We start from the raw sequence: 13,978 nt of genomic DNA on the forward strand, positions 1-13,978 counted from the left end.
AAACATGGAATTTAAAGTTAATATTTCTGGAAAAACCTGGAATTTAAAGTTAATAGTTCTGGAGGAACATGGAAACATGGAATTTAAAATTAATAGTTTTGGAGAAACCTGGAATTTAAAGTTAATAGTTCTGGAAAAACCTGGAATTTAAAGTTAATAGTTCTGAGAAAAACTGGAATTTAAAGTTAATTGTCCTGGAGAAACCTGGAAACATGGAATTTAAAGTTAATAGTTCTGGAAAAACATGGAATTTAAAGTTAATATTTCTGGAAAAACATGGAATTCTAAGTTAATAGTCCTGGAGAAACCTGGAATTTAAAGTTAATATTTCTGGAAAAACATGGAATTTTAAGTTAATAGTCCTGGAGAAACCTGGAATTTAAAGTTAATAGTTCTGGAAAAACATGGAATTTAAAGTTAATATTTCTGGAAAAACATGGAATTTAAAGTTAATATTTCTGGAAAAACATGGAATTTTAAGTTAATAGTCCTGGAGAAACCTGGAAACATGGAACTTAAAGTTAATAGTTCTGGAGAAACCTGAAATTTAAAGTTAATAGTTCTGGAAAAACATGAAATTTAAAGTTAATAGTCCTGGAGAAACCTGGAAACATGGAATTTAATGTTAATATTTCTGGAAAAACATGGAATTTTAAGTTAATAGTCCTGGAGAAACCTGGAAACATGGAATTTAAAGTTAATTGTCCTGGAGAAACCTGGAAACATGGAATTTAAAGTTAATAGTTCTGGAAAAACATGGAATTTAAAGTTAATATTTCTGGAAAAACATGGAATTCTAAGTTAATAGTCCTGGAGAAACCTGGAATTTAAAGTTAATATTTCTGGAAAAACATGGAATTTTAAGTTAATAGTCCTGGAGAAACCTGGAATTTAAAGTTAATAGTTCTGGAAAAACATGGAATTTAAAGTTAATATTTCTGGAAAAACATGGAATTTAAAGTTAATATTTCTGGAAAAACATGGAATTTTAAGTTAATAGTCCTGGAGAAACCTGGAAACATGGAACTTAAAGTTAATAGTTCTGGAGAAACCTGAAATTTAAAGTTAATAGTTCTGGAAAAACATGAAATTTAAAGTTAATAGTCCTGGAGAAACCTGGAAACATGGAATTTAATGTTAATATTTCTGGAAAAACATGGAATTTTAAGTTAATAGTCCTGGAGAAACCTGGAAACATGGAACTTAAAGTTAATAGTTCTGGAGAAACCTGAAATTTAAAGTTAATAGTTCTGGAAAAACATGAAATTTAAAGTTAATAGTCCTGGAGAAACCTGGAAACATGGAATTTAATGTTAATAGTTCTGGAGAAACCTGGAATTTAAAGTTAATAGTTCTGGAGAAACCTGTAAACCTGGAATGTAAAGTTTAAAGCTAATAGTTTTTGTGCAGTGCTGCTGCGCGCTACCAGAGGGCGCGGTTTCTTCACTTTCAGCTCTGGCACGCGCGACGCCGATCCCAAATCCAGCCTGACGTCACGCGCTCTACCGAGCCTTACCTATTCTGACTCCGCCCCTTTCTGTTCACTCACACATGCAGGAGTTTGACAGCGCGGCTCTGAGCCCAAAGCGCCCGGCTGCTTCTCTCTGTTCGGCGTTTCGTGGAATTTTCTTTCTTTTCCTTTTGGTAGTGATAAGCTGGGTGAGCGCGGCTGCGATGCGGACCGGGCTCTGACGGGGCGGAGTTGTGGTTCGTTGCTTGGAGTATCGGCAGGTTAGAAAGTTTGGTATTTTGGGGCGCGCGCTCGAGGGGCTGAAACATGTCACGCGACCCGGACGAGGTGAATAAGCTGACTGAAAGCACATACAAGGTAACCGGCCGAGTGTCACTGCGCCTCCCGCACCTCATTACCGAGCACACGCACCGCGCCACTCAACTACAGGACACTGCGCTGTCTTCCGACATCTTTTCATGGCAGCCTTTTAAAAGTGTAGAAGCAGTATGAAAGAGAGGATCATTCCGTGTGTGTGTGTGTGTGTGTCGGTTATCTGCTCGTAGCTGTGATAAGCCGAGGCTTCAGGTGAGACACACCTCAGTGGAACAAACAAGCAGAAATGATGATATATAAAGGTCAAAGCTCAGCTAAATATGCACAACAACATTTTACAGCCTGAAAATCAGGTACAACATAACTACAAATACTTGTGCGAGTCTGAAAACATGTGGAACTTTTTAAACTACTTGAAAAAAATATAGAAGCCTAATTGGAAAAATATCCATATTTTAGAGAAACGTTTTTTTTTTGTCAAAGACTCAACATTAACATATCTGGATTTCTAGAAAAGTCTGGAAACACATTACATTTATGGGTACTTGGTGTCAGGCTTAATTAAGGAAATGTTTGGGGGAAAATATGGATATTCTATTCCCAAAGTAAGCTGCGTTATCCAAAGGTTCTGCATTTATCCTTTCCTGCTTCTGGAAATAAACATCCTCAATAACAATCCACGAAATAATTTTGTTGTTCTGGAGAAATCTCAGAATAGGCCTACTAAGGTTCTGAGTTTATTCTTTACACAGTTCTGGGAAATCTGGCAATGTGGAACTGAAAAGAGCAGCGCCTTACAAGTATAAAAAGTAAACTTAAATTCGCAAAACGTCATAAATGATGGATTTTGTCTCGTCAAAGTAAGACTCAATATAGAAAGCTTCTAAATCTGTTTTTCAGCAGTTCTGGAAACAAAGTTTAAAAAGTACTCAATCCTAGATCGAAAGCAGGTATGGAAGTTAATGAAAGATGATGGAAAAAGTATGAATATGTTGTCTAAATAAGACTGTACGCTGTGAAATAAATCTGTTCTGGAAACATGGAATTTAACCCCTTCAGTGCCCTTGGACAAGTCATGTACAGTGGCATGCAAAAGTTTGGGCACCCTTACTGAAAATGTCTGTTACTGTGAATAGTTAAGTGAGCAGAAGATGAACTGATCACCAAAAGGCATAAAGGTAAAGACGACACATTTCTTTTCAGCGTTTTCTGCAAGATCTGTGTATTATTTTTGTTTTGGAAAAGTTTTGGAAAGTGAAAAAAGAAAAGGAACATCATGCGAAAGTTTGGGCACCCCAATACATTTGAGTTCTCGGGTAACTTTTTTTTTACCAAGGTTCCCGACCTTAATTAGCTTATTGAGCTGTGGCTTGTTCAAATTCTTTGTTAGGAAAGGTCAGATGATGCAGATTTCAAAGCTGTATAAATTCTCTGACTCCTCAAACTTGTCCCTAAAATCAACAGCCATGGACTCCTCTAAGCAACTCCCTGGCATTCTGAATAATAAAATAATTGATGCTCAGAAAGCAGGAGAAGGCTACAAGAACGTAGCAAAGTGTTTTCAGGTAGCTGTTTCCTCGGATTGTAATGTTATTAAGAAATGGCAGTTAACAGAAACAGTGGAGATCAAGGTGAGATCTGGAAGATGATAACTTTCTGGAAGAACTGCTCGTTGGATTGTTAGAAAGGCAAATAAAAAACCCTGTTTGACTGCAGAAGACCTTCAGAAAGATTTAGCAGACCCTGGAGTGATGGTACACTGTTCTACTATGCAGCGACACCTGAACAAATATGACCTTCATGGGAGAGTCATCAGAAGAAAACCTTTCCTGCGTCCGAGCCACAAAATTCAGTGTCTGAAGTTTGCAAATGAACATCTAAATAAGCCTGATGCATTTTGGAAACAAGTCCTGTGGACTGATGAAATCAAAATAGAACTTTTTGGCCACAACGTGCAAAGGTATGTTTGGAGAAAAAAGGGTGCCAAATTCCAGGAAAAGAACGCCTCTCCAACTCTGAAGCATGGGTGTGGATCGATCATGCTTTGGGGTTGTGTTGCAGCCAGTGGCACAGGGCACATTTCACTGGTCGAGGGAAACATGGATTCGAATAAATACCAGCAAACTCTGGAAGCAAACATCACAACATCTGTAAAAAAAAAAAGTTGACATTAAAAAGAGGATGGGTCCTACAATAAGACGATGATCCAAAACACACCTCAAAATCTACAATGGAATACCTCAAGAGGCACAAGGTGAAGGTTTTGCCCTGGCCCTCACAGTCCCCTGACCTAAACATCATTGAAAATCTGTGGATAGATCTCAAAAGAGCAGTGCATACAAGACAGCCCAAGAAACTTGTAGAACTGGAAGCCTTTTGCAAGGATGTGTGAAAATCCCCCAGGTAACAACTGAAAGATTATTAGCTGGCTACAAAAAGTGTTTATAAGCTGTAATACTTGCCAAAGGGGGTGTTACTAGGTCATAACCATGCAGGGTGCCCAAACTTTTGCTTCGGGCCCTTTTTCTTTTTTTTGTCATTTTGAAAATGTAAAAGATGAAAATTAAAAAAAAAGGTTTTGCTTAAAATATAAAGGGAATGAGTCATCTTTAACTTTATGCCTTTTGGAGATTATTTCATCTTCAACTTGCTTAACTGTTCACAGTCACAGCAATTTTGACCAGGGGTGCCCAAACTTTTGCATACCACTGTACATCATGAAATCTTTTACTGCTGTGCCTTATGACATATGCTACTCGTCATAAACACCTCCTTTTATGTACCTTACATGCCACATTACTTTTACTTCACAGTGGCACATATGAATTAGTCAATGCCTAAAACATTCTTCAGTCATAAGGCGCAGCAGTTAAAGATTTCATGACATGCGTGGCTCGTCCAAGGGCATTGAAGGGGTTAAAGTGTTAAAAAAAAAAAGGATAGAAAAATGGAACTGTTCTGGAAAAATGATAGGTATTCTGCTGCCAGCTTGCCACACTATCTATTGTTATTCTTCAGACAGGCCCTTATTTTGGTTTTTCCCTGTAGTGAAATAATTTTCCATACACGTCCTGTTTCTTTAATCTTTTTTGATGACGCAGTTAATGATCTTTGAAAGCCGTTGAAGAAAACCAAACACGGAACATTTCTAATGGAACTTTACAATCTGGGACAACGGTGAATCTATTTATCCTAATGCTGTATAAGCTGTTGTCTACTCAGCATACAGACATTCAAAAGAAATGTCTCCTGTCTTATCAGAATGCAAATAAATAAGACAGAATCATCGATTCCTGCTTCCGTCCACCATCGCCCTGATCTTAATGCTGGCACGGATATTAAGAAATGTTTTCTTAGGGGGAGGTTTCAGTTTTACAAGGCCTTGCTTCCACACCTTGCCCATGGATACGTCACAGCCACTCTGTCAGCTATCCTACTGTTATTGCATTTCCATTTACAGGGCTTGATACCTGGAAGGGTGTTGACAGCAATTATAGGGCCTTGTAAATTAATTATTAGTTTGAAAACGTGTACCAGTGTTATTGAGTTGCATTTCCTTCCCTTTACTTCCACGTGGGCAGAAAACGGATTCGAGTTCATAAAGGTTTCTTTAGACGTTTAATGGTTCTGGTTTCCCAAAAGTGTTCTGTGTGGAACTTGTTCTGAGAGGGACGCTCACTATGGATGGGTCTGGTTTTGCTGAGAGCCTTATCTTCAGAGAGACCCTTTAGATGGACCCTATACTGATTCTCATTCCACAGAGAGCCTCGCACATACAGAGGCTGTGCAATGAAGATAACAGGTCTTACAGTGATCTTAAGGTTTCCTTAACCTCTGTGTAGGGCTTCAAGAAGTAGAGATCCAGCCTGAGTTTCCCAAAAGCATCGCAGCACAAAGATCATTGTTAAATGGTAGAGCAAGCAGCACAATGAATGCTCTCTCTGAGTTAAGATGCTCTTAGCATTAAGACACTTTTGGGAAACCCACCCCTGACCTTTTGTACTACTAGCATATTTTATAGCTGAGTTGTGCATGAATATGAAAAGACCAAAGATTAGCAAGGCTCCTTTTAAATGTTCATGAGGGTGAGCTTGCGGTCTTCTTTCTTTTTTGGTCTTGCTTGAAGTTATTTATTTTTTATTTTTTAAGATTTGTTCTCTTGCCAAATATGGTTCCTCTTGTGTGACTGTTGAAAGCTGATCGAGCTCATGCTCAGCTCTCGGAGGATATGCTGTTTGCTGGTTGATATCGTCATGAATAATCCTCCATTTTCAGTGTGCTGGGTCATCGCTGTCAGCTGTCCCATCTTAACCAAGCTTGCAAATGCTATCATTGTTGAGGGTTGTATTCCAAAGGACTGGGATGTTAGCTTCATTGTCAACCTGTTCAAGGGCAAGGGTGATGCCACAGACAGGGGCAACTACAGAGGTCTGAAGCTGACGGAACACTGTTTGAAGGTCATTGAGAGTGTGCTGGACAAAGTAATACGTGAGATTGTAGACATTGCCGAATTCCAATTCGGCTTTGTGCCAGGAAGAGGAACGAGTGATGCTATCTTCATTGTGAGACAGCTACAGGAGAAGTATCTGGCTAAGGAAAGAAATCTGTACTTTGCCTTTGTGGACTTGGAAAAGCCGTTTGACCAGGTGTCCCGTGAAGTGCTGTGGTGGGCAATGAGACGTGTGAGTATTCCAGAATGGATCATTAGAACAGTACAGGCTATGTACATGAATGCAAAAAGCATGGTATGGATTAACAACTCTTACAGCAAGGAGTTTGAGATAAAAGTTGGCGTACACCAAGGTTCTGTCATTAGTCCACTCCTTTTTGTCATCGTGCTGGAAGCCCTGTCTCGTGATTTCTCTACTGGCTCCCCCTGGGAACTTCTGTATGCTGACGATTTGGTGATTGTTGCTGAGACACTTGAGGAGCTTTCAGGCAAGTTTCTGTTGTGGAAAAACGGCCTGGAGTTAAGAGGGTTGAGGGTTAATATGGTGAAAATGAAGGTCATGATATCTGGCCCAAACCTTAATTCTCTAAGGGACTCTGGTAAACATCCTTGTGGTGTTTGCAGAAAAGGTGTTGGCTGCAACTCCATCTTCTGCAATAGATGCCAACATTGGGTACATAAGAAGTGTACAAGAACCCGTGGCAGGCTCTCTGCAGATCCCTCCTTCAGATGTGACCGTTGTCTTGGCTTGGCTCGCCTTATTGTCGGCAAGCAATTTGACCAGGTGGCTCTTGGTCCACATGAGCTGGAGACAGTTGACTCATTTTGTTACCTGGGAGATCATCTTTGTGCTGGTGGTGGATGCGAGCTTGCATCAATAACTAGAACAAGGTCGGCATGGAAGAAATTTAGAGTTGCTACCCCTCCTTTCATCCAGGGCGCTTTCATGTAGCACCCATGGTCAGGTGTACAGTACGTACGTGAGAAGTGCTATGCTGTATGCAAGTGAATGCTGGCCAATTAAGAAAGAAGACATGAAACGCCTTGAGCGTAATGAAAGATCAATGCTCAGATGGATGTGCCACGTTAACCCGTCGGCCAACATCAGCACAGAAGCCCTTCGCCTGAGTTTAGGTCTTACTGACCTTGATACTGTACTCAGGTTAAGGCGTTTGAGATGGTTTGGCCATGTCAAACGCAGTCCACATCCCATCAACACCATCTGGTGCCATCAGGTTGTGGGCCCGAGAAAGAGGGGTCGGCCCAGGAAGACATGGGAGGAGTTAGTGGCTAGCGATTTGCGAGCCTGGGGTTTGCAGGCGGAAGACGCACTCGATAGAAAATGTTGGAAGCATGCGCTTCATAATTTCCATACACCGTCTGACACACCAAAGGGGTGTCACAGATGTTAACGGGATAAGTAAGTAAGGGTACAAACTCTGATATTCCCATAGCTTACAGGTTCATATCTATTGCATAAAGTGTTGCTGTATATTAGAGCAATTCTTAACCAGTATTATAATAAATGTTTCATACATTTCTCAGTTGCTTGAAAACTCCAGTCAGTTTTCATTCAAAAGACAGCAGACGAGTTCTTTCCAAAGCAATACACATGGCTCCCAAAATGCTTTGCAGCTGGTCAGGGTTTAACATCACTCCAGACAGGCATGAGCAATTATTCATGATTAGTATCTGACTAAGCTATATTCTGCCAGGGGTGGTTGTTTTGGGTTTGTTTTTTTTGTTTTTTTTTTAAACTCGGTGTGTGAATTTTTTTTTCCCCCTAAACATCAAGAAATCAATTTGAAAACGTGAAAACTTGATGTCACACTCACAACCCGCCGTAAGTGTTTTGGACATGCAGGGTTTGGTAGCTCGCAGCCGTGCTACAGGGTCGCGGTGAAAACGGGAGAAAGTTTGTGGGAGGAGTACAGGCAAAGTACTTGTCAAGTACAGGTTGCATTCAGTAGAGGATAAGAGAGAGGAAGTCATTGGGAAAAGATGGGACAGAGGCCGCCGCCTCGCATTCTGACATCGGTGTTCCTGTGTTAGCAAAGCTAATATCGCTTCGTGCTGCTCCTCAGCTTCTATCATCTGCCTATAAAGGTCCAACTCCCTCAGTCGTTGCGGCGGTATGGCGACAGCCATCTTCTTCCCTTCTACAATGCTACACGCTATGTAATCGGTTCCTTGGTTCCTCCCCCAATATATATACCCAGAGTCTTGCCCCTCATGTTGCGTGCGGGTCGCGTGCGCTGCGTGCACGCCACACATGGGGGTAGAAAGTGAGATGTACTTCTGTCTTGGGGGGCCGCACAAATAGCAAGTGTGGAATACTTGTGTAGGACTTCTGAGGCACGTCACTTATACAATGACCGTGCGTCACTCGTGCGTCTTACTGTCATCGCAAAAAGTCCCTACTAGCCGCACTGCTGACTTGGTTCAGGCGTACAAAAGGAGTATGGGTCCCATACATAGTGTACGAGTTCTTGATTTTTCGCAAGACCCATAGAATTTGCATGTGCAGGACCAAAAGTCTCCATGGCCAGCCTGCAACCTTCTACGGCGCTGAACACACGCAAGTGTCACGCAAGTCTCGAGCACGGTTTTGCCAAATATTTTTTACCGTAGACCGCCCGTAGTAGCATGTACGGCAGGTTGTGAGTGTGGTTTAAGTTACTAGTGCATCTCAAACAATTAGAATATTGTCATTTTTTTTCATAATTCAAAAAGGTAAACTTTCATATATTCTATATTCATTACACATAGTGAAATATTTCAAGCCTTTTTTGTTTAAATTTTGAGGACTACGGCTTATAGCTCATGAAAATCTGAAATCCAGTATCTCAAATTTTTTGAATATTTTTGAAGATCAATCAAAAAAGGATTTACAATACAGAAACGTCCGATTTCTCAAAGGTATGTTCATTTATACACTCATTATTTCGTTGGGGCTCCTTTACCACAAATTACTGCATCAGTGTGGTGTGGCATGGAGGCGATCAGCCTGTGGCACTACTGAGGTCTTATTGAAACCCAGGTTGCTTTGATGGCAGCCTTCAGCTCGTCTGTATTTTTGGGTTGGGTGTCGCTCATCTTCCTCTTGATAATACCCCATGGATTCTCTATGGGGTTCAGGTCAGGCAAGTTGGCTGTCCAATCGAGCACAGTAATATCATGGTCAGCAAACCATTTGGTAATAGTTTTGGCACTGTGGGCAGGTGCTAAGTCCTGCTGGAAAAGGAAATCAGCATCTCGATAAAGCTTATCAGCAGATGGAAGCATGAAGTGCTCTAAAATTTCCTGGTAGATGGCTGCATTGACTTTGGACTTGATGAATCACAGTAGCCCAACACCAGCCAATAACATGGCACCCCAAATCATCATAGACTGCGGAAACATCACATTGGACTTCAAACACCTTGGGTTCTGTGCCACTCCATTCTTCCTCCAGACTTTCGGACCTTGATTTCCAAATGAAATGCAAAATTTACTCTCCTCTGAAAAGAGGACTTTGGACCACTGAGAAACAGTCCAGTTCTTTCTCTTAGCCCAGGTAAGACGCTTCTGACGTTTCTGCTTCAGGAGTGGCTTGATCTTAGGAATGTGATGATTGTAGCGCCTTTCCTGAAGACGTCTGTGTTTGGTGGCTTTTGTTTGATGGACTGACCCCAGCCTCAGTCCACTTGTTGTGAAGTTCTCCCAAGTTCTTGAATTAAATTTTCTTGACAGTCCTCTCAAGGCTGCAGTCATCCTTGTTGCTTGTGCACCTTTTCCAGCCAGCCTTTTCAGCAATAATCTTCTGTGGCTTATCCTCCTTGTGGGGGGGTGTTGATGATCATCTTTTGGACAACTGTCAAGTCAGCAGTATTTCCCGCATGTACTGAACTAGACTGATGGATACCTGGTATTTATACTGTTTTACTCAAACTCGATATGAAATACTTTAAGATGTTGGTTGTTTTTTTTTTTTGCACTGTAGGCCATAATTATCAAAATTTAAAATAGAAAAATGCTTGAAACATTTTAGTTTGCATGTAATCAGTCTAAAGTATAATAAATGTTCTTTCTTAAATAACTGATGGAAAATACTGGACTTTTTCACTATATTCTAATTGTTTGAGATGCACGAGCAGAAATGGGTGTAAGTGAACGGAGCTGTTTGAGGGTTTTTTTGTATTTTATTGGGAAAAATCCAGAGCTAGCTATAAAGGTCTGTCTGTATCTTTTCTAATTTGTCGCATGCAACATTTATTTTCCCCCACTGTCTAATATGAACTATAGGACGAATCTGTGTTTGCAGTAACTTAGTCTTAAAGCAACTGCTTCACCAAACAAGTGTACTCGCCTTTAACAAAGTCCCACTAGAATTTCATATTAAATAATGAAACTTGATTACCTTAACTTTTTTTAATAAAAGTCTAGTTGTGTTCCAGTCAGAAAAGACGTGCAAATGAGCGTGTTCATACAGCTCGACTCCATGCAATGTTTCATCCCAAACATACTTGTCAATGACTTTTTTTTTTTTAAATAGGTTTTGTAATTTTTCATCATAGCTTTTAAGTGGGTTGATGGCATCACGTCCTTCAGGCTTTATATGCCTGGCTGTATTTTGGTTATCTCATCTCAAATGAATTGGCATTAAAAGTCCAATCCAGATGGCTTTAACCAGATGCTACTGATTACATCAGGTTTAGACTTCACACATTCATGTGTGCCAACTGTTTACTTGCAATGTTCTCTCCAGAATGTTATGGAACAGTTTAACCCGGGGCTGAAGAACCTTATCAACCTTGGAAAGAGCTACGAGAAAGCTGTCACGGGTAAGCACAAGTCTCAGCTGATTTATTTGTTTTTTGTTTTTTAAATGCCTACATTTTTTTAATGTTCAGTATTATGTGCCATTGGTATAGTTCTATCACAGTTTGACTTAATTATGAATTCAAGCAAATTTTACGAATACTTTGTAGTATGACATGAAAATATACAGGGGTGGGTTTTCCAAAAGCATCGTAGCACAAAGGTCATTGTTAAATGGTAGAGCGAGCATCACAGTGAACACTCTCTCCTGGTTAAGATGCTCTTCATGTTAAGAGGCTTTTGGGAAACTCACCCTAGTTGAGTACAGAAGTTTACGCCCCCTATGGTTTTTATTCATTTGCATACCATTTTAGTAAATGCTACCCTAATTGAGTGAGACATAAAGCAATGAAGAATAATTAGATTTTTTTTTGTCTGTCTGTCTGTGCATGTTTAATTGATGGTATGTGTATTTGCTCTCTTATAGCCATGACCCTGGCTGGAAAGATATACTTTGAAGCTGTGGGTAAGATCGGGGAGAATGCTGCTGTATCTCCAGTGTCAAGAGAATTAGGTGAGTTTTTCAAACAAACCTAGTCTGAAAGGACTTGTGGGTGCGTCCCATCTCTCAGCCACAGGGTAATGCAACTAAACAGACTCTTTCCATTCCATTGTGAAAACATTTCACATGTACTATACATCATGCCAAGCAAGTAAATGGCAAGGTAGCATCATGGGATGCAGTTGATTCAATTAAAAAAAAAAAAAAGCAGACTTTTTTGGATTTGTGTCATCAGTGAGCAAAGCTTCAGGTCTTTTAAAGGTGCCATGTGTAAGAATTGGCCACCTGGTGAATTCATGCTCCACATTTCAAGCAAATAGGGGTGGTATATCACCAGAAAATTGGGGTGTTCGCCCCTATTGTAAGAAACAAGGAAATAAGCAGTCTCTTCACTTCCTTCCCCACAAACCACCATCGCCACTTTCGGAATCATAGCTCGCTGAATGAGGTTGTTGTAAATTTTTTTTTTTTTTTTTTTAGTTGATCCACTACTCATATAATCTAACTTTACAATCAGGTGTACAGTAGTAGGGATTTTACAGGGTTGGCACTGCGCTACCTTCATAACCCTTGAAAAGTACGTTTATCTATGGTGTCTGTGTAGTTCTTGCCAAGTTACATAGACCGGTTTATTTGCGAGGGGTCTGTGGAACCTGCAGATCACCACTTACCAGCTATATTTAAAAATAGTTCTTTGCTGCTACTTTTCCTCCTTTTTTTGGGGCTTTTTTCACCTTTTATTAGATAGGACAGTGTAGAGACAGGAAATGAGCGAGAGAGAGACAGGGAGGGATCGGGAAATGACCTCGGGTCGGAATCGAACCCGGGTCCCCGGGTTTATGGTATGGCGCCCTATAAACCTGAGCCACGACGCCCACACTTTTCCTACTTTTAAAGCAAGTCTGGAAGTGAAAAAGCAAATAGGATGTGTACATATTGATCATCTTCGCAATTTTTTTTTTCATTTTGGCAGTCATAGTGAATTTACATCAGTCTTTAATTTATGTTTAAATGAATTTCTGTAAATATCTATGTAGTTTCATAACACCACCGTACTGACATATCTCTAATCCACATTCCTGTTTATAAAGCAGGACAGACATATCACATTCATTTCCATTAGATTTAACTTTGAGATTGCACTGTTTATAGAGAGCATGTAGGTTGAGTCTCAGGGGGAAAAATAAACACAGGCTGGAGGTGTGTTTGTGTGCTTATTAAAGTGCCTGTATTTTCCTGGAATTGTGTACCAGGATTAGGATTTACAGAGATGATGTGGGATTGATATGCAGGTAATGAAGAACAGGTGTGGGTCAAATGTGATTTTGCAAAATTCACCTTCTGTGACCTTTTTTTTTTTTTGCTAAGCTGTGCAGTTCTGTTAGTGTACTGTAGAAATTGTTGTTCCTGTACTCAGACTTGCTATTGAGTAGTATGTTATGAGACTTACCAGGAGTGCACAGCATATGATTGAGTACTGAGCCTATGTGCATTAGTACACCGTGGTTCAGCAAGTTTTCTACAAGTTCAGCAAGTTCCTCAAATTGAGTACTACTTATGTTTACTCAGTTGCTGTGTTGCCAATAAAGCATAATCTTGAACTTGCATCAAAGAACCTTTTCTCCGAGGCTCTTACCAGACTGCATGAAAGAACAGTGCTGTTAGGTTTTATAATAAGCAAATATCATGATCCATTTGCATTCAGCCCTTTTTGCAAATTATTCCAATTTGCTCTTAAGTTATGGTGTTATTTTAATTAGCTTGAGTGCTCAGCTTGCTGTAGTCAGTGTGGCCTTGGCTTTCCTTCTGTTCAGCGTGCATCTGACGGTCTTAACTTGGCTAAATAAACCCGAGCCTGTGCCAGTCCTGACATAAAGGCAGATGGTGGACAATGCAATTGTTTTATACTATGCAAAATGACTGCACCCATGTTTTTATTTTTAATTTCCTTTTAACCCTTTCCATTGTATTTTAGTTGTCAGGTTCCTGCTGCGTGACCGCTGCCATGCTTGGAAGAACAAAAGTTAACATTCTTTTTCAAGACATATAAAGCCAAAATGGTTGCTCAACCAATATGAGGCGTGCTTGGAGGAGATGCTAGCTGTCCTCTTTTGCTTACTTAAAGTAACTGATGTTTGCGAATGGCTGGAGTCAGTCTGATCAACAGGAGAGTGTCATCCCTTCCCCTGCGGCAATCAGAGCCAGTTCTGTCCTCTTGCAATCCTAGCCACAGATGTTGAACAGTTTCAAATCTACCAGCAGTCTGTTCCTGTATATTGTCTTGGTGTGTTGAAAGTCATCTGACTCTACTGTAGTCTTACAGTATTATAAAATTAGGATGCACTCGGGTATCTTGTAAAATCCATACGTGTTCCTGACT

General features: G+C 40.3%; 1 protein-coding gene across 1 annotated transcript in view; it reads left to right on the forward strand.

Moving 5' to 3' along the window:
- Positions 1 to 1,541: 1,541 nt before the first annotated feature.
- baiap2l1b (BAR/IMD domain containing adaptor protein 2 like 1b) overlaps positions 1,542 to 13,978 on the forward strand; it is an 82,646-nt gene continuing 70,209 nt past the window's right edge. Inside the window, exons 1-3 of the mRNA XM_060901737.1 lie at positions 1,542 to 1,828; positions 10,984 to 11,059; positions 11,524 to 11,610. Of these exons, the coding sequence (XP_060757720.1) occupies positions 1,778 to 1,828; positions 10,984 to 11,059; positions 11,524 to 11,610 (214 nt within the window). The 5' untranslated portion in view covers positions 1,542 to 1,777. The remainder of the gene's footprint in view (positions 1,829 to 10,983; positions 11,060 to 11,523; positions 11,611 to 13,978) is intronic.

The sequence above is a fragment of the Neoarius graeffei genome, chromosome 20 (genome assembly GCF_027579695.1).
Source record: "Neoarius graeffei isolate fNeoGra1 chromosome 20, fNeoGra1.pri, whole genome shotgun sequence".
In the NCBI taxonomy this organism is placed as follows: domain Eukaryota; kingdom Metazoa; phylum Chordata; class Actinopteri; order Siluriformes; family Ariidae; genus Neoarius; species Neoarius graeffei.